Source organism: Thalassophryne amazonica, chromosome 17, assembly GCF_902500255.1.
Source record: "Thalassophryne amazonica chromosome 17, fThaAma1.1, whole genome shotgun sequence".
NCBI lineage: Eukaryota > Metazoa > Chordata > Actinopteri > Batrachoidiformes > Batrachoididae > Thalassophryne > Thalassophryne amazonica.
Window position 1 is genome coordinate 60441610 of NC_047119.1, and position 18307 is coordinate 60459916.

Below are 18307 nucleotides of genomic sequence, written 5' to 3' on the forward strand. Positions count from 1 at the left end.
TGGGACGGTGTTCTTGGGGTTGTTCTCGTCCTCCAAACACGGCGAGTGGAGTTGATACTAAAAAGCTCTATTTTGGTCTCATCTGACCAAGTGACCTTCTCCCATGCCGTTTGGATCATCCAGATGGTCAATGGTGAACTTCAAACAGGCCTGGACATGTGCTGGTTTGAGCAGATTGACCTTGCGTGACCTTCAGTATTTTAAACCATGATGACGTGGTGTGTTACCAATGTAATATTTGTGACTGTGGTCCCAGCTCTCTTCAGGTCATTGACCAGGCCCTCCTGTGTAGTTCTGGGCTTTCTCAGAATCATCCTTACCCCATGAGGTGAAACCTTGCACGATGCCCCGAACCGAGGAAGATTGACAGTCATCTTTGTTTCTTCCATTTTCTAATAATTTCACCAACTGTTGTCTTCTCATCAAGCTGCTTGCCTGTTGTCCTGTAGTCCATCCCAGCCTTGTGCAGGTTTACAATTTTGTCCCTGGTGTCCTTACACAGCTCTTTGGTCTTGGCCATGATGGACAGGTTGGAGTGTGATTGAGTGAGTGTGTGAACAGCTGTCTTTTATACAGGTGACAAGTTCAAACAGGTGCAATTAATACAGGTAAAGAGTGCAGAATAAAGCCGGGTTCACACGACAGGATAATTAGGCCGATATCGGACCCGATCTTCCCCTTCCGACAATCTTAAGGACGCCCCGACAATCGTGATGACGTCAAAGATAATCTTATCAGATATTCCTGCCGTGTGTGGTGTGTTCAGAGCGCTCTGATCTGCTCGGAAGGGCATCAGGAGCGCTCCGATCGCAAATCAGGGATATTCAACATGTTGGATTTTTTTGGCCCGATATCGCAGCGTGTGGTGTGTCTTCCGACCACAAACGAGCTCACAGCCTGCTGAATGTGACATGCAGCCAATCAGAAAGCGAGGTGACAGACGTACGGAGCAGAAAAAAAAAAAAATCAAAACAGCTGTTCTGACTTACCAGAAAGTCCGGTGGTCGCGCTGTCTCCACTTCTTTAAAGAACGCCTTTTCTTTTTGTATTTTTTTCCCCCTCTTTTAAATAGTCCACAAAGTACCTCCGTTTGTTTACTCTGAAGTCACGTTTAATCTCGAGAGATTTCCTGTCTGAGCTGTGAATGTCCGTGTGTGAAATCTGTTCGTGTGTGGTGTTGTCCTTACTGTGTGGCTGAACACCACACACTGTACAACCAAACCTGTTAGATCTATGATTTTTTATCTTCACGTGTGTTGTCTCTCAGGTTTTGGAAACCTAAAGATAATTTTAAGATCCTGCCATGTGAACCAGGCTTAAGAGGGCTTCTTAAAGACAAATTAACAGGTCTGTAAGAGACAGAATTCTTGCTGGTTAGTAGGTGATCAAATACTTATTTCATGCAAAAAATGCAAATTAATTATTTCAAAATCATACAATGTGATTTTCTGATTTATTTATTTTTTTTTTTGATTCTGTCTCTCAAAGTTGAAGTGTACCTACAATTAAAAATTACAGACCTCTCCATTCTTTGTAGGTGGGAAAACATACAAAATCGACAGTGGCTCAAATACTTATTTGCCTCACTGTATAATGCCCATAAAAAAAATATTCACTCTCCTAATCATGAATCAGGTCACGGTGCTCTACACAATTACATATTCAACACGTAGGGTGGATGGGCCCCCACAAATGCAGGATTTGGTCAGTGGTTTGTGTCCATCATATTCAAGTCGAGAAAACCTATAGCTTTAGACAGGTGAAGCACTGTTTCAGGGGCAGGACTTGTTGTTGCAAGACTAACTGCTGAGAGGAGACGATCCGCCGGTACTTAAGCAAATATTATTCAATTCAATTTATTTTCATTGATATAGCGCCAAATCACTCAAGGCGCTTCACACAAGTAAGGTCTAAATTTACTAACCCCCAGAGCAACAGTGGTAAGGAAAAACTCCCTCTGAGGAAGAAACCCCAAGCAGACCAGACTCAAAGGGGTGACCCTCTACTTGGGCCATGCTACAGACATAAATTACAGAACAATTCACAGAACAATTCACAAAATGAATATACAGGAAATGCTGTTGGCGCACAGGACAGGAGGGTAGCCAGCACAAATACAACTCCCATCTCTGGATGGAGCTGCACCTTAAACAGAGAGAAAAAACAGAATCAGGCATCAAAAAGACAAGAAATACAGTATAATTTGCCAGCATTAATCAACAAGAAAAACAGAAGAAATACTAAGGTGATCGCCGGCCACTAGCCCTAAACTTCACTAAAAGACCCAGAATTTAGGTAAAGTTGAGGCCGCGGCACGCTCCGTTTCCTAATAAAAAGAATTAAGAGAGTAAAAAGTGTAAAACAAAACTATACCAATATGCTAGTCATACGAAAGGGAGAATAAGTGCTTCTTAAGTCTGGACTTGAAAGTCTCCACAGAATCTGGCTGTTTTATTGACGCAGGGAGATCATTCCACAGAACAGGGGCATGATAAGAGAAAGCTCTAAGACCTGCAGACTTCTTATTTACCCTAGGGACACAAAGTAGTCCTGCACCCTGAGAACGCAAAGCCCAGGCCGGTACGTAAGGTTTAATTAGGTCAGCTAGGTAGGGAGGTGCCAGTCCGTGAACAATTTTATAGACTACTAGCAGAACCTTAACATCTGATCTCAGTGGGACAGGAAGCCAGTGAAGGGATGCCAAAATGGGTGTAATGTGGTCGAACTTTCTGCTTCGTGTCAAAAGTCTAGCTGCAGCATTTTGAACCAACTGGAGACCCCTAATTCTAGACTGCGGCAAACCAGAAAATAGAACATTGCAGTAGTCCAATCCAGAAGAGATAAACGCATGGATCAGGGTCTCAGCATCAGCCATACACAGGATGGGATGAATCGTCACTATATTTCGCAGGTGGAAGAAAGCAGTCCTAGTAATATTTCTTATGTGGAGGCCAAAGGACAACGAAGGATCAAAAATTACCCCAAGGTTCCTCACTTTGTCAGTGTGATGTATGACACACAAGCCTAGGCTAAGCATTAACTAGTCAAATTGATGCAGATGTCTCACTGGACCAAGAATCATCATTTCAGTCTTTTCCGAGTTTAAAAGTAGGAAGTTTCTAGACATCCAAGTTCTCACTGATACAAGGAAATCTTCTAAGGATTTTATGTGAACGGGATTACCAGCAGTTATCGGCATGTATAACTGAGTATCATCAGCATAGCAGTGAAAGGTAATCCCAAAACGCCGCAATATGTGCCCAAGGGGTGCTATATAAAAGGTAGAAAAGTAGGGGGCCTAAGACGAACCTGTGGAACCCCAAATTTCATGTCACTAAGGTTAGAGGTAGTGTTACTGTACAAAACACAGTGAGAACGACTGGTCAGCCATGCAAGGGCACTCCCAGTAATCCCAAAATGATTTTCCAGCCTATCAAGTAGAATATGATGATCCACGGTATCAAATGCAGCACTGAGATCTAACAGCACCAGAACTGTAGTGGTGTCCGAATCCATTGTAAGCAGAAGATCATTCACCACTTTAGTGAGAGCCGTCTCTGTGGAATGATATTACAGTGGAAAAAAAATGGGCAAAATAAATGCTTGCAAAAGCAGTGTAGTAGCAGTGCCTCACGTGAAGCGAGGGTGGTGCACTTTCACACAGCATCATCTTTAGGTTATACACAGTATTATCTATTGTAGGATTAGTGGTCGTGATCAAAAATGTGTGTGCCTGTGTACAGTGCACACAGAAAGTGTTCAAACCACTTCACTTTTCCCACCTTTTGTTATGTTACAGCTTTATTCCAAAATGGAACAAATTTGTTTTTTTTTCCCCAAAAAATTCTCTTCACAACACCCCATAATGACAACATATTTTTTTTCCTTTTTTTCGCAAACTATTAAAAATAAAAAGCTAACAAATCCCGTGTATTTAAGTATTCACACCCTTTGCTCAATACTTTGTTGTTGCACCTTTGGCAGCAATTACAGCCTCAAGTCTTCTTTAATATGATGCCACAAGCTTGGTGCAACTACGTTTGGGGAATTTGATCCATTCCACTTTGCAGCACCTCTCAAGCTCCATCAGGGTGGATGGGGAGCGTCGGTGCACAGAGATGTTCACTTCACAGAGTCGACCTGAAGCCACTCCTTTGATATCTTGGTTGTGTTCTTAGGGTCATGTCCTGCTTAAAGATGAATCATTGCCCCAGTTTGAGGACAACTCAGACAGATGAATGTATTTGAGCTGTGGTCTTATACACCTCTCTGCAGCTTCTCTCCCCCTGCCATCCCCTCATTACCCCATCCCCGTAGAGACGGTGCCTGCTTCCAGACCACCAATAACCAGCAAAAATCTATTTAAGCAAAAAAATTCAAAAAGAAAAAATAATATAGCACCTTCAACTGCACCACAGACTAAAACAGTTAAATGTGGTCTATTAAACATTAGGTCTCTCTCTTCTAAGTCCCTGTTGGTAAATGATATAATAATTGATCAACGTATTGATTTATTCTGCCTAACAGAAACCTGGTTACAGCAGGATGAATATGTTAGTTTAAATGAGTCAACACCCCCGAGTCACACTACCTGTCAGAATGCTCGTAGTACGGGCCGGGGCGGAGGATTAGCAGCAATCTTCCATTCCAGCTTATTAATTAATCAAAAACCTAGACAGAGCTTTAATTCATTTGAAAGCTTGTCTCTTAGTCTTTTCCATCCAAATTGGAAGTCCCAAAAACCAGTTTTATTTGTTATTATCTATCGTCCACCTGGTCGTTACTGTGAGTTTCTCTGTGAATTTTCAGACCTTCTGTCTGACTTAGTGCTTAGCTCAGATAAGATACTTATAGTGGGCGATTTTAACATCCACACAGATGCTGAGAATGACAGCCTCAACACTGCATTTAATCTATTATTAGACTCTATTGGCTTTGCTCAAAAAGTAAATGAGTCCACCCACCACTTTAATCATATCTTAGATCTTGTTTTGACTTATGGTATGGAAATAGAAGACTTAACAGTATTCCCTGAAAACTCCCTTCTGTCTGATCATTTTTTAATAACATTTACATTTACCCTGATGGACTACCCTGCAGTGGGGAATAAGTTTCATTACACTAGAAGTCTTTCAGAAAGCGCTGTAACTAGGTTTAAGGATATGATTCCTTCTTTATGTTCTCTATTGTCATATACCAACACAGAGCAGAGTAGCTACCTAAACTCTGTAAGGGAGTTAGAGTATCTCGTCAATAGTTTTACATCCTCATTGAAGACAACTTTGGATGCTGTAGCTCCTCTGAAAAAGACAGCTTTAAATCAGAAGTGTCTGACTCCGTGGTATAACTCACAAACTCGTAGCTTAAAGCAGATAACCCGTAAGTTGGAGAGGAAATGGCGTCTCACTAATTTAGAAGATCTTCACTTAGCCTGGAAAAAGAGTTTGTTGCTCTATAAAAAAGCCCTCCGTAAAGCTAGGACATCTTTCTACTCATCACTAATTGAAGAAAATAAGAACAACCCCAGGTTTCTTTTCAGCACTGTAGCCAGGCTGACAAAGAGTCAGAGCTCTATTGAGCTGAGTATTCCATTAACTTTAACTAGTAATGACTTCATGACTTTCTTTGCTAACAAAATTTTGACTATTAGAGAAAAAATTATTCATAACCATCCCAAAGATGTATCGTTATCTTTGGCTGCTTTCAGTGATGCCGGTATTTGGTTAGACTCTTTCTCTCCGATTGTTCTGTCTGAGTTATTTTCATTAGTTACTTCATCCAAACCATCAACATGTTTATTAGACCCCATTCCTGCCAGGCTGCTCAAGGAAGTCCTACCATTATTTAATGCTTCAATCTTAAATATGATCAACTTATCTTTGTTAGTTGGCTATGTACCACAGGCTTTTAAGGTAGCAGTAATTAAACCATTACTTAAAAAGCCATCACTTGACCCAGCTATTTTAGCTAATTATAGGCCAATCTCCAACCTTCCTTTTCTCTCAAAGATTCTTGAGAGGGTAGTTGTAAAACAGCTAACTGATCACCTGCAGAGGAATGGTCTATTTGAAGAGGTTCAGTCAGGTTTTAGAATTCATCATAGTACAGAAACAGCATTAGTGAAGGTTACAAATGATCTTCTTATGGCTTCGGACAGTGGACTTATCTCTGTGCTTGTTCTGTTGGACCTCAGTGCTGCTTTTGATACTGTTGACCATAAAATTTTATTACAGAGATTAGAGCATGTCATAGGTATTAAAGGCACTGCGCTGCGGTGGTTTGAATCATATTTGTCTAATAGATTACAGTTTGTTCATGTAAATGGGGAATCTTCTTCACAGACTAAAGTTAATTATGGAGTTCCACAAGGTTCTGTGCTAGGACCAATTTTATTCACTTTATACATGCTTCCCTTAGGCAGTATTATTAGACGGTATTGCTTAAATTTTCATTGTTACGCAGATGATACCCAGCTTTATCTATCCATGAAGCCAGAGGACACACACCAATTAGCTAAACTGCAGGATTGTCTTACAGACATAAAGACATGGATGACCTCTAATTTCCTGCTTTTGAACTCAGATAAAACTGAAGTTATTGTACTTGGCCCCACAAATCTTAGAAGCATGGTGTCTAACCAGATCCTTACTCTGGATGGCATTTCCCTGACCTCTAGTAATACTGTGAGAAATCTTGGAGTCATTTTTGATCAGGATATGTCATTCAAAGCGCATATTAAACAAATATGTAGGACTGCCTTTTTGCATTTACGCAATATCTCTAAAATCAGAAAGGTCTTGTCTCAGAGTGATGCTGAAAAACTGATTCATGCATTTATTTCCTCTAGGCTGGACTATTGTAATTCTTTATTATCAGGTTGTCCTAAAAGTTCTCTAAAAAGCCTTCAGTTGATTTAAAATGCTGCAGCTAGAGTACTGACGGGGACTGGCAGGAGAGAGCATATCTCACCCGTGTTGGCCTCTCTTCATTGGCTTCCTGTTAATTCTAGAATAGAATTTAAAATTCTTCTTCTTACTTATAAGGTTTTGAATAATCAGGTCCCATCTTATCTTAGGGACCTCGTAGTACCATATCACCCCAATAGAGCGCTTCGCTCTCAGACTGCAGGCTTACTTGTAGTTCCTAGGGTTTGTAAGAGTAGAATGGGAGGCAGAGCCTTCAGCTTTCAGGCTCCTCTCCTGTGGAACCAGCTCCCAATTCAGATCAGGGAGACAGATACCCTCTCTACTTTAAGATTAGGCTTAAAACTTCCTTTTCGCTAAGGCTTATAGTTGGGGCTGGATCGGGTGACCCTGGACTATCCCTTGGTTATGCTGCTTTAGACGTAGACTGTGGGGGGGTTCCCATGATGCACTGTTTCTTTCTCTTTTTGCTCTGTATGCATCACTCCGCATTTAATCATTAGTGATCGATCTCTGCCCCCCTCCACAGCATGTCTTTTTCCTGGTTCTTTCCCTCAGCCCCAACCAGTCTCAGCAGAAGACTGCCCCTCCCTGAGCCTGGTTCTGCTGGAGGTTTCTTCCTGTTAAGAGGGAGTTTTTCCTTCCCACTGTTGCCAAGTGCTTGCTCACAGGGGGTCGTTTTGACCGTTGGGGTTTTTCATAATTATTGTATGGCCTTGCCTTACAATATAAAGCGCCTTGGGGCAACTGTTTGTTGTGATTTGGCGCTATATAAAAAAAAAGTTGATTGATTGATTGATTGATTTATCTTTTCCCTTCTGAAAATATGTCATCATTTTAACGCAATCTTCATTTCCAACCACCAATAAAAACCAAGAGATGATGATGCGGTCCGTGTGAGCAGCAGGACTACTTCAAACAAAACGGGGAGTTTCAATCAGCTCAGGTTACAGGTTACACGTTACAGGTTGAAAGTTTTGCATTTCTCCACAATCATCTGCACTGACATCCACAGTGCACATCTCCACTCAGTCTTTTATCCTGCTCATGAAAACTGACCACTTCGGGTCCACAACGGTGGTGCAGCTGAGCAGGAATTAGGAAATAAGGCAACACATGACGCAGTCGGGCCTGTTTTAATTTAACCGGCTTTGTGACTCACTTATTCTGCTTCAGACCTTCAGTCTTTCAAAACATTTTCTCCACAATGTGTGTTGTTTCTGTCTACATCTGTTTTTTTTTAAAGAAGCACTTTAGGAAGCTGTGTTTTTACAGGGTCAGCTTTTTCTTTTCTGCTTCTATGGTTTTACAGGATCATCTGCCATGATTTACAGTTTCAAATGCTTTTATTACTGAACGCAATTATGAGCTTTGCTGAACTTTTCCTTTGCCGATATCGGCTCTGACAGCATCAGTACATCAACGATAAACATGCCCTTTAAAGCAAGCAGATAGAGGCCAAAACGTGAATCTGGGCATCAAGACCTGTGCTGCAAACGAAGCCTCATTTTGCTGGCCTGCATGTATTAAAGACATGCACTGAAGCTCAGCAGATAAATAACACAGTGACGCTCTCCAGCAGCACAAAGCACAAAAGATTGAGAAGAAGAGTTCACTCACCTTCTGGAGGTACACCTGCTGCCAGTCAATGCCTTTGAAGAACGGATGCTCCTTCACCTCTGGGGCTCTGCATCCATGTGTGAAACAAAGAAGCCGGCATTAATAAATGTTAATCCCAATGCCGACACTCGGTGGCAGTGTTTATCCTGTTACTAATCTGACAAACACGTGCAATTTATCCACATATGCAGTGCCAAGTGTGATCCATCACTTCTGGTTTATTCATAAGCTGATGTAAAATGACAGCACTGAAAAAAAAAAAATCAATACATTATGAACTCTGCTTCTGTCTGGTCACTGAAGATCATCATCCATCTGCGCTGGGCCACAAACTGCACCCGGGGTTTTCGACAAAGACATCGAGCCAAAAAAAAAAAATATATCCATCTGACTGACAGACTGAGTCTGTCGGAGGTTGTTGTGTTTGTGTGTCGTACCCTCGGCCCTGGCAGCCCAGCCTTTTGGAGACGTCTCTCTGCAGCAGCCCCTCCAGGAGCTCTTTAAGCTCTGCAGTGAAAGATTCCGGGAGCTCCACATTCTGCAACAAGGACACGGGAGGAAGAAGAGGTTAAAAACAGAACGGCATCATTTGCACTTCGCCGCCTCACATCAGCGAACACAGACGACGAAAGGAGACGTTTCAACGCCATCTATCAGGAGCATCCCTCCCTCCATCAGTCTCTCGCTGCCTCGGCCACTCGGTTCTCAGGTTTTCGCTGCCATGTTCACATAATAAAACCATTCTTCATGTTTAATAAACACAAACATCATTTGAGCAGTATTTTTAGCCTCATTACGGCTCGATCATGACCTTCTCCCCACCCGCTCACGCGGGTCCTTACAGATGAGAATTAAAAGGACAAACCAGATTAAGTGGCTGAATTAAAATCACAGTCTGGATTTATGACGATAGGAAAGATCATAGTTTTTCTGTGTAGAGGTGCTACTCAGGCAAACACCATGTGTGTGTGTGTGTGTGTGTGTGTGTGTGTGTGTGTGCGCGCACGTGTGGGAGGAAGCTGCTGCCGCTCTGAAAAGCTTCATGTCCCAACAAAACACAGCCAGATATTTGGACGTGTCCAACTGTGATGGACAACTGCTGGTGCCTGCATGCAGAAAGCTGTGGTGAGAAACCGCGTTTGTGTTCTGTGGGCCTGTTAATACTGTGACGAAACAACATGTCACCTTTTAAGAGATCTGGCCTGGACACGAGAAGAAAAAGAGGTGGGTGACAGCAGATGTGTCACCAAGTGGGCTCAATGGAGACCATTCCTCCCAAATGTTTGCCAGCTCTGACCTGTGACATCTCACTGCGGAACAGTATATTTCCGCACAATCAGTGCGTAATCTCACCATTAACAGTGAGTCATAAACAGCTGAATGATGGAGCTTCTTCAACTACTACATACTATAAATGTTAATAATTGGCTAAAGAGTGTCACCCTGAAGCCTGCAGGACTATTTTGTTCATGTGAGCTTGCAGTGACACATTTATTAAAATTACCTGGGAGATTTCAGTCTGTGTGCTGGGTTGGGAGAAACACAGTGGTCATATTAACCTGGATGTTTTCTCTTTTTTTTTTTCTCTCAATATGAGAAACACACACACAGCACACTCCAACAGAATGTGCAACCAAAAGTGAAACATTTTCAGTTTTTCAGTTTCATGCAGCTGTAATTACAAACCAGGTCAGCTCAGGTCTGGTCACATCTGCTGGCGCCTTGATTCACCGCTTCCACCAGACTACACAACTGCCCTGCATCCTGGAAGGGAACAAACCAGACGCACATCTGGCCATTCCCCACTTTACATCACATTCTCCTGTAAAGGAGACATCCTCCTCTATGCCAAAAACCTCAATCTAACAACTTCATGACTTCATAAGCTCTTCCAGTCATCTCTTGAGCTCACAGACGGAGGACCCAGAGACTTGAATGTCACTCCTGAGATAAGTATCACGCATTTACACAATACCCCATAATAACAACATATACAGTAAGGTCCCACAGTTGACAGTGTATGTCAGAGCACAAACCCAGCATGAAGTCAAAGGAATTGTCTGTAGACCTCCAAGGCAGGATTGTCTCGTGGCACAAATGTGGGGAAGGGTACAGAAACATTTCTGCTGCTTTGAATGTCCCAATGAGGACAGTGGACTCCATCATCCGCAAAGGGAAGAAGTTCAGATCCACCAGGACTCTTCCTAGAGCTGGCCGCCCGTTTAAACTGAGCGATCAAGCCTTAATTAGGGAGGTGGCCAAAACACGATGGTTACTTTGTCAGAGCTCCACGTTCATCTGTGGAGAGAGGAGAACCTTTCAGAAGGACAACCATCTCCACAGTAATCCACCAATCAGGCCTGTAGAGCAATCAAACAGAAGCCACTCCTTAGTAAAAGGCACATGGCAGCTCCCCTGGAGTTTGTCAAAAGGCACCTGAAGGACTCTCAGGCCATGAAAAATAAAAGTCTCTGGTCTGATGAGACAAAGATTGAAATCTTTGTTGTGAATGCCAGGTGTCATGTTGGAGGAAGCTGGGCACAATTCCTACAGTAAAACATGGTGGTGGCAGCATCATGCTGTGGGGATGTTTTTCAGCAGCAGGAACTGGGAGACTAGTCAGGATTGAGGGAAAGATGAATGCAGCAATGTACAGAGACATCCTGGATGAAAACCTGCTCCAGAGCGCTCTTGACCTCAGACTGGGATGATGGTTCATCTTTCAGTAGGACAATGACCCTAAACACACAGCCAAGATATCAAAGGAGTGGCTTCAGGACAACTCTGTGAATGTCCTTGAGTGGCCCAGCCAGAGCCCAGACATGAATTTGATTGAACATCTCTGGAGAGATCTGAAAATGGCTGTGCACGGACACTCCCCATCCAACCTGATGGAGTTGCAAAGAGGAATGGAGGAAACTGCCCAAAGATAGGTGCACCAAGTTTGTGGTGTCATATTCAGGAAGACTTGAGGCTGTAATTGCTGTCAAAGGTGCAACAACAAAGTACTGAGCCAAGGGTGTGAATTCTTATATACACGTAAAAAAAAAAAAAAAAAAAAAAAAAAAAATGTTTTTCATGTTGTCATTATGGGGTGTTGTGAGTAGAATTTTGAGAGAAAGACTGAATTTACTCCATTTTGGAATGAGGCTGTAACATAACAAAATGTAGAAAAAGTGAAGTTCTATGAATACTTTCTGGCTTCACTGTAAATCTCTCTATAAGTCCAACACCTTCACAACTTACAGATACACTTTTGATGGCTGAGTTTCAGTCTTAGTCTTACTCCGTGACAATCGCACACCCAGACACTCCGGATCCTCACTTGGTTTATTTCAAATGCTACAATCAGAGAGTGTCCATTGATTCTGTAAAGGTCACAAGGAAGTCAAGGTCATCATACATCTCACTGACAACAGCCCCTAAGTCACTGGACTCCACAACTCTACCCACCACCCAGTCCATGTAAACACTGAACAGTGGAAGAGGCACAACACATCCTCTGTGAACCCCAAATTCACTGAGAAAATGTCAGAGATTCTGCCCCCACTCAGCACTCACACTGAATGTGCTTGTGTATAGTATCTATGATGACAAACCAAATGGTGATTTATTTTCAAAGATAACAGTTTTGTGCACTAGAAATGTTACATGCACAATCAATGTATTAAATTAACATAAGAGTCATCAAACAATGAGTCAAAAATTTAAATGCTGTTGCCTTCCTTAACAAGCGAACACAGACATGGAAAACTGGGGACTAGCAGCTCATTTCACAAGAGCAATCCATTAAAATGCAAACGGCAACATTTATTAAAAATCACATTTCAAAAAACATTTCTGCATGAAAATGCTGCCAAATAAGGTTTAGCTGCCTCACGTCATGCTAGCTCAGCTATTTTGTAGTCGTGATATTAAAATAATAACAAATCTGCTTCCACTGGATGTTGTTTGCAGACATCCACACTAACCAAGGACCAAAGGCATCAACTAGATATGTTGGTAATTGGCTGCTTCTGAGGATGCATGGGTATCGCTGGAATTATTTTGTGTCAAAGAATGGTTAATGCACCTAACTACCAGCTGCTGGGGTGCCAATTGCAATTGGTTTTCTGATACGATTTCAGACTCCTCCCTGTTTGAGCCAACACACCCAGAAATGGATCATGGTGTGCTGCTTCCTGTCATCTTTAATCTGTATTCAGATGTCATTCATAGCTCCAAAGCCACTTTCAAATTCATTGATAACGGCCATAAGAACATCAGCTTAATCCTATTGGCAACTGAAGCTGCATCTCTTCTGTACTCGCCTTATCAGACAATGACGTGAGATAAGCAACAACTTTTTTTTTTTAAACCAGCCTTACAGCGACCCAGTGTTTGCTTCTGCTGTTGTAGCCTGAATGATGTGAAAACGCGAATTACTACTATTACGGAGCATCTACTGTACACCTGCGCAGAGGAACTTTGGCAAGTGATGCTAACAGTAAACAACTATGAGCAGTGATGTTTTTAGCTTTCAAACATCGATGAGGCTCAAAAACAAAAAAACAGGGATAAACCACCTCGATACATACATTCACAATGACGCTATTTTGTTTAATGCCAAATGTGACTCTTCAGACTACACGTGCTAGCACAGCGGTAAACCATGACTAGGTGTGTCAATGATGCAGTGACGCCTTTTGCGGAAGAGTGCGGTGGACAGAAGCACCCTTTTAGCGGCCGCCTGTCTGAGGGCGCAACTTGTCTGAGGAAGATCTTTGAATGGCCACTGCTGAAGGAAGATAACCTTTCTCTTCTTGTTTGGCATGTTTGAAAACTCTTTGTTGTACTTTGTTTACTCTTTGTTATAGTTTAGCCCAAACAGTGGGCCATCCCCCTGATTCTGGTCTGCTTAATGTTTCTTCCTCAAATTACACCCAAGGGAGTTTTTCCTTACGACCGTTACCTACGTGCCTCCTCAGGGGGGGTTTGGTAAGGTTAGACCTAACCCTTGTGAAGCACCTTGGGGCGACTTATACTGTGATTTGGCGCTATATAAATAAACTGAAATGATGCAGCGATGTTGGAGCTGTAACTCCAACTCCAGGTAACTTAAATTCAAATTCATTAATTTATATAGCGCCAATTCATGATAAAATCGTCTCAAGGCGCTCCACACAAAAAACAATAAAAAAATTTAAAACACAATAAAAAAATAAAAAGAAAGACAACCATAAAAGAATACAAGAATAAAAACACTTCATAATACTAATGATAAAACAGAGAAAACAAATGAGTCTTTAAACGTAACTTAAAAATCTCCACAGTATCCGACTGGCGAATGTGTGCTGGGAGATCGTTCCACAGAGCTGGGGCACGGTAGGAGAAAGCTCTGTGACCGGCAGACTTTTTATTCACCCTGGGAACACACAGAAGTCCTGCACCTGAGAACGCAGGGCCCGAGCTGGTACATAAGGGCTTACCAGGTCAGCCAGATAGGAAGGTGCAAGTCCATGAACGATTTTATAAACTAATAACAGTACTTTAAAATCTGATCTTGCAGGAACAGGAAGCCAGTGCAGGGATGCCAAAACGGGTTTAATGTGGTCAAACTTTCTGCTTTGTGTCAAGAGTCTGGCAGCAGCATTTTGAACCAGTTGAAGACCCCTAATCCTGGACTGCGATAAGCCAGAAAACAGAGCATTACAACAGTCCAATCTAGAAGAGACAAATGCATGAATCAAAGTCTCAGCATCAGCCATAGACAGGATGGGACGAATCTTCGCTATATTTCGCAAATGGAAGAAAGCAGTCCTCGTAATGTCTTTAATGTGGAGATCAAAGGACAACGTAGGATCAAAAATTACTCCAAGGTTCCTCACTTTATCCGTATGATGTATAACACACGGACCTAAGCTAAGTGCTAGCTGATCAAAATTATGCCGATACCTCGCTGGACCAAGAACCATAACTTCAGTCTTATCAGAATTTAAAAGTAGGAAGTTATTAGACATCCAACTTCTTACTGATGCAAGGCAATCTTCCAAAGATTTTATGTGAGTGAGATTACCAGCAGTTACTGGCATGTACAATTGAGTGTCATCAGCACAGCAATGAAAGGAAATCCCAAAGCGCCACAGGATATTCCCAAGAGGTGCTACATAAAGGGAAAAAAGCAAGGGGCCTAAAACGGATCCCTCAGGAACCACAAACTTCATGTCCCTACAATCAGAGGAGATGCCATTACACAGTACGCAGTAAGAGCGACTGGACAGGTATGACGTCAACCAGGCAAGAGCAGTTCCAGTAATCCCAAAGTGATTTTCCAGCCTATTGAGTAAAATATGATGATCCACAGTATCAAACGCGGCACTAAGATCCAGCAGCACCAAGAATGTAGTGATATCTGAGTCCATTGGCATTAGCATAAATTTTATGCTAAGTCCCTTCAGCTTCTCTCTTGTTTCACTCGGGGTCATAACAGCAGATTCAAGGCGGATTTACATGTTGATTTGGCACAAGTTTTACACTGGATGTCCTTCCTGGCACAACTCCACAATACATGGAGATACTGATTAAAAAAAAACCCCAAACAATTAAAAAAAGTGGTGTCTTGTTATCGGGTTTGAAGTACAGTTTTTGATACTGTATTGAAAAAGATGGCATGAAAAAGACAAACGATCTACTCAAACAAGACATACCTTCTGTACTCACTCTTTTCATCAGGCAATAACATGCTTACACATTTAAACGCCACATCCGTCAACCTCAAAAATACTCTCAACTGTAACATGTGGGCTGTGCTTTTTCAGGGGCTCTGATCAACTTCTGCTGTGCAAAGAAAAACCCGGACAAAAAGAAGAAAAAAAAAAAAATCTTTGAAGAGATTTGGTCTTACATAATGAAATAGCCACTTACAGTAAGTCAATTAGACAGGAGGAAGCAGTGCAGTGCCAATCTGTTTAAGTCTAAGAGATTGATTATAAGACAAGCGTTTTCCTACATGACCTCAGTAAAAGTGTGTTGGGAATGAACTTTAAAGACGTAATGAGAGCAGACACACTAAAACAAAAACAGGTCTGAAGCAGTTCCTATCAAACTAAGTGCAATGAGATTAAACATTTTAGTGGGTAATGTTTATGCACATACAAAAACAACAAATTAGTTACTAAAACAGGCTACACAGGGATCCTGTTTTCTTAAAAACAGTGACATTACATAAAAGTAAGGATGCATGGCAACATGTTTGATCATTATAACTGTCCGGCCACAGGTGTGTGATGTCAAGAAAGACAAATTCAATCAACACGTCACACATAATCATTTTCCTCTTTTAAGGGTCCTTGGATTCCTGGAGGCGTGTACTTATGTACCAACTGAGAGCCAACCTGGTTCTGAAAAATCAAGCCAATACAGATGTGCCACATCTGCAGTTCCTCAATTGGCCACTTGAAGAGAGCTCCAAAAGTGAGTCAATCTCCATTGAATCCCATGTTAAAATCCCCAACTTCACAGCAGAAATAAACAAGTTTACAGCCTGGTGGATACGGTTAGTTTACATGTCAAGTGTATATAAAACCCCTTAGTTTAAACCATTTTAAGTCAAAGTTATGCATAATTCATACCTGCCAACATTTGAATATACCAACGCAGGACACCCACGCATGGCCACAAGCGCCAATGGCGAAAACATCACTAGGGGAGTCTGGGGGCATGGCCGGACCCACACAACTGCAGGACTAATGGGCTCTCACACACATACACACACGCACGCACACACGCGGGACACAGAGGTAATACTGCTCAGAGCGGGGGCGGTTGGCAGCTCTGATAATTAGGGATAGGGCAATTTGAGAGACCGGTATCACCCAGGTGGCCAACCACTAGTGTGGCACAAGCTCCGTTTTGTGCATTTAATGTAAAAGAAATAAGATGGCTTGCTGTGAGGTTAATAGCACTCAGGGTTAAAATGCCCCAGTATTTCTGTGAAGTAAAATTACATTATTAATTAATTTGTATGTTAGCAACATTAGCAATAATTAGTGAGTAATGGCAGCCACACTGATAACACCAGTTACTGGGGCTTTATGCTAGTCAGACCCACACCTAAGCCACTTGTTAATAGAGCCGCCACTCTCAAAAAATGAAATAATTACACTTAAGTAAATAAACAAAAAGAAAAAACCCACCCTCACTCTAAAATGTTTTATTCTAATCAAATAGAGCTATTCAAAACAGGGTTATCACAATACTAAAAATTTAGTAACGGATACAAATGCCAGTGAAATTACACAATTCTTGATATCAAATATCAAAACAGATCAATTAGATGTGCTGTTTAGGTGAGGCCTATTTGGGGAAAACAGCTGTGTATTTCCCACACGATCATCATCATAAAAAAATAAATAGAGTAGGTAGGTAGATTTTTGGTCTGATGTTTGGTGTGAGTGCCCACCAAATCTCAGAATTAATTTCTTTTGATTTCTGTTTAAATATTTTGAGATATGTTGAATCCGTATTAATATTGTTTACAGCAACAGTTATTCAATTTACTGCAGTCAAATTCAAGTCTTACTGGCTTAACCTCAATAGTCCCCTTCTAGAATGGTTATGAGAAATGCCTACAAAGTTAATTAATGAAATGAGACAGCTAGCATATGCTAACATTAGCTCCACCATTAACGTTAGCCTGAATTGACTGTCTCAAACAAAAATAATGGCAACATTCATGATAAGGTTAAGAACGATAATATATATATATATATATATATATATATATATATATATATATATATACACACACACACATATACATACACGTTAACATAAATTGATACCTTTAATTATTTGAAAAAGATCAAGATACCTGTGTTTTAAGTTCCTTGCTAAACTTGTAGCGTTGCCTCCTTTAACCTGAAATGTACGATTGTCCTGTTTACGTATTGGCTTTTGTGAATGATTTGTTCTTGGCCTTTTGCATTGAACACAAAGAACTCTGACACCAGACTTTTAATATTTTTCTTGTCTACAAGTTGGAGCAGAGCTTTGGTAACGGGACTTGGTGCCATCCTCCATATGTAGCTTTTCCATTCTTCTTCATTTGAAATATGAACTTAATTCAGAATATGTGTACGCATGAATACTGTCTCCATCAGTTCTGGAAGAATATAAATATCTGCAGTACCTACGCTACTTCACAAAAATGAGCATAGTCACATTTTTTTAAATTCTGTTATTGATTTCATACAATAGCATTTGTTCTTCTGATCAAAATTCCTGCATGTTTTCCATATGACAAATTATTGCGAGAAAAAAAGCCACTTTTTTCCAATACTGCACCACCCCAATAGAAATGTATAATTCCTAAGGTGATGTTGAATTCACGATGCTGCTGTGACACGTGACAGTTGGCACTGCTTGTGTAAGTCATCTGATGGAAGTCCAATAATTTACCCTCAATAAGTCTATCACGCCTTGTTTGTCTGGAAGATATGTGCACCTTTTTTTAACCTACCTTGATCACAGATCCCCAACTCCCTGAGTAAACTAGAAGTAGATGTGACACGAGATCAGTTTCACCTGAGGGGTGTATATTAACTTTGAGCTGGGCTTCTTACTCTGTTTATCTAAGGTTTCTGTCATATGCCTCATCTGAAGCGTCTTCCCACGACACGCTGAGCTCTGCAAGGTAAACAGTCAGCCGAGTGCTGGATGGCAGCCGGCAGACAGAGCAAAAATTGACACAAGGACCGGAACAAGAAAGGAATCTATCTTTGCTT

At 41.5% G+C, this 18307-nt stretch overlaps 1 protein-coding gene across 1 annotated transcript in view; it reads right to left on the bottom strand.

Annotated features, from left to right (window-relative positions):
* The window catches only part of grk3 (G protein-coupled receptor kinase 3), a 184566-nt gene that overhangs the window by 15190 nt on the left and 151069 nt on the right, over positions 1–18307 (bottom strand). Inside the window, exons 15-16 of the mRNA XM_034193073.1 lie at positions 8981–9081; positions 8544–8610 (exon numbers count right to left, since the gene is read on the bottom strand). Coding sequence (XP_034048964.1) covers positions 8544–8610; positions 8981–9081 — 168 coding nt within the window. The remainder of the gene's footprint in view (positions 1–8543; positions 8611–8980; positions 9082–18307) is intronic.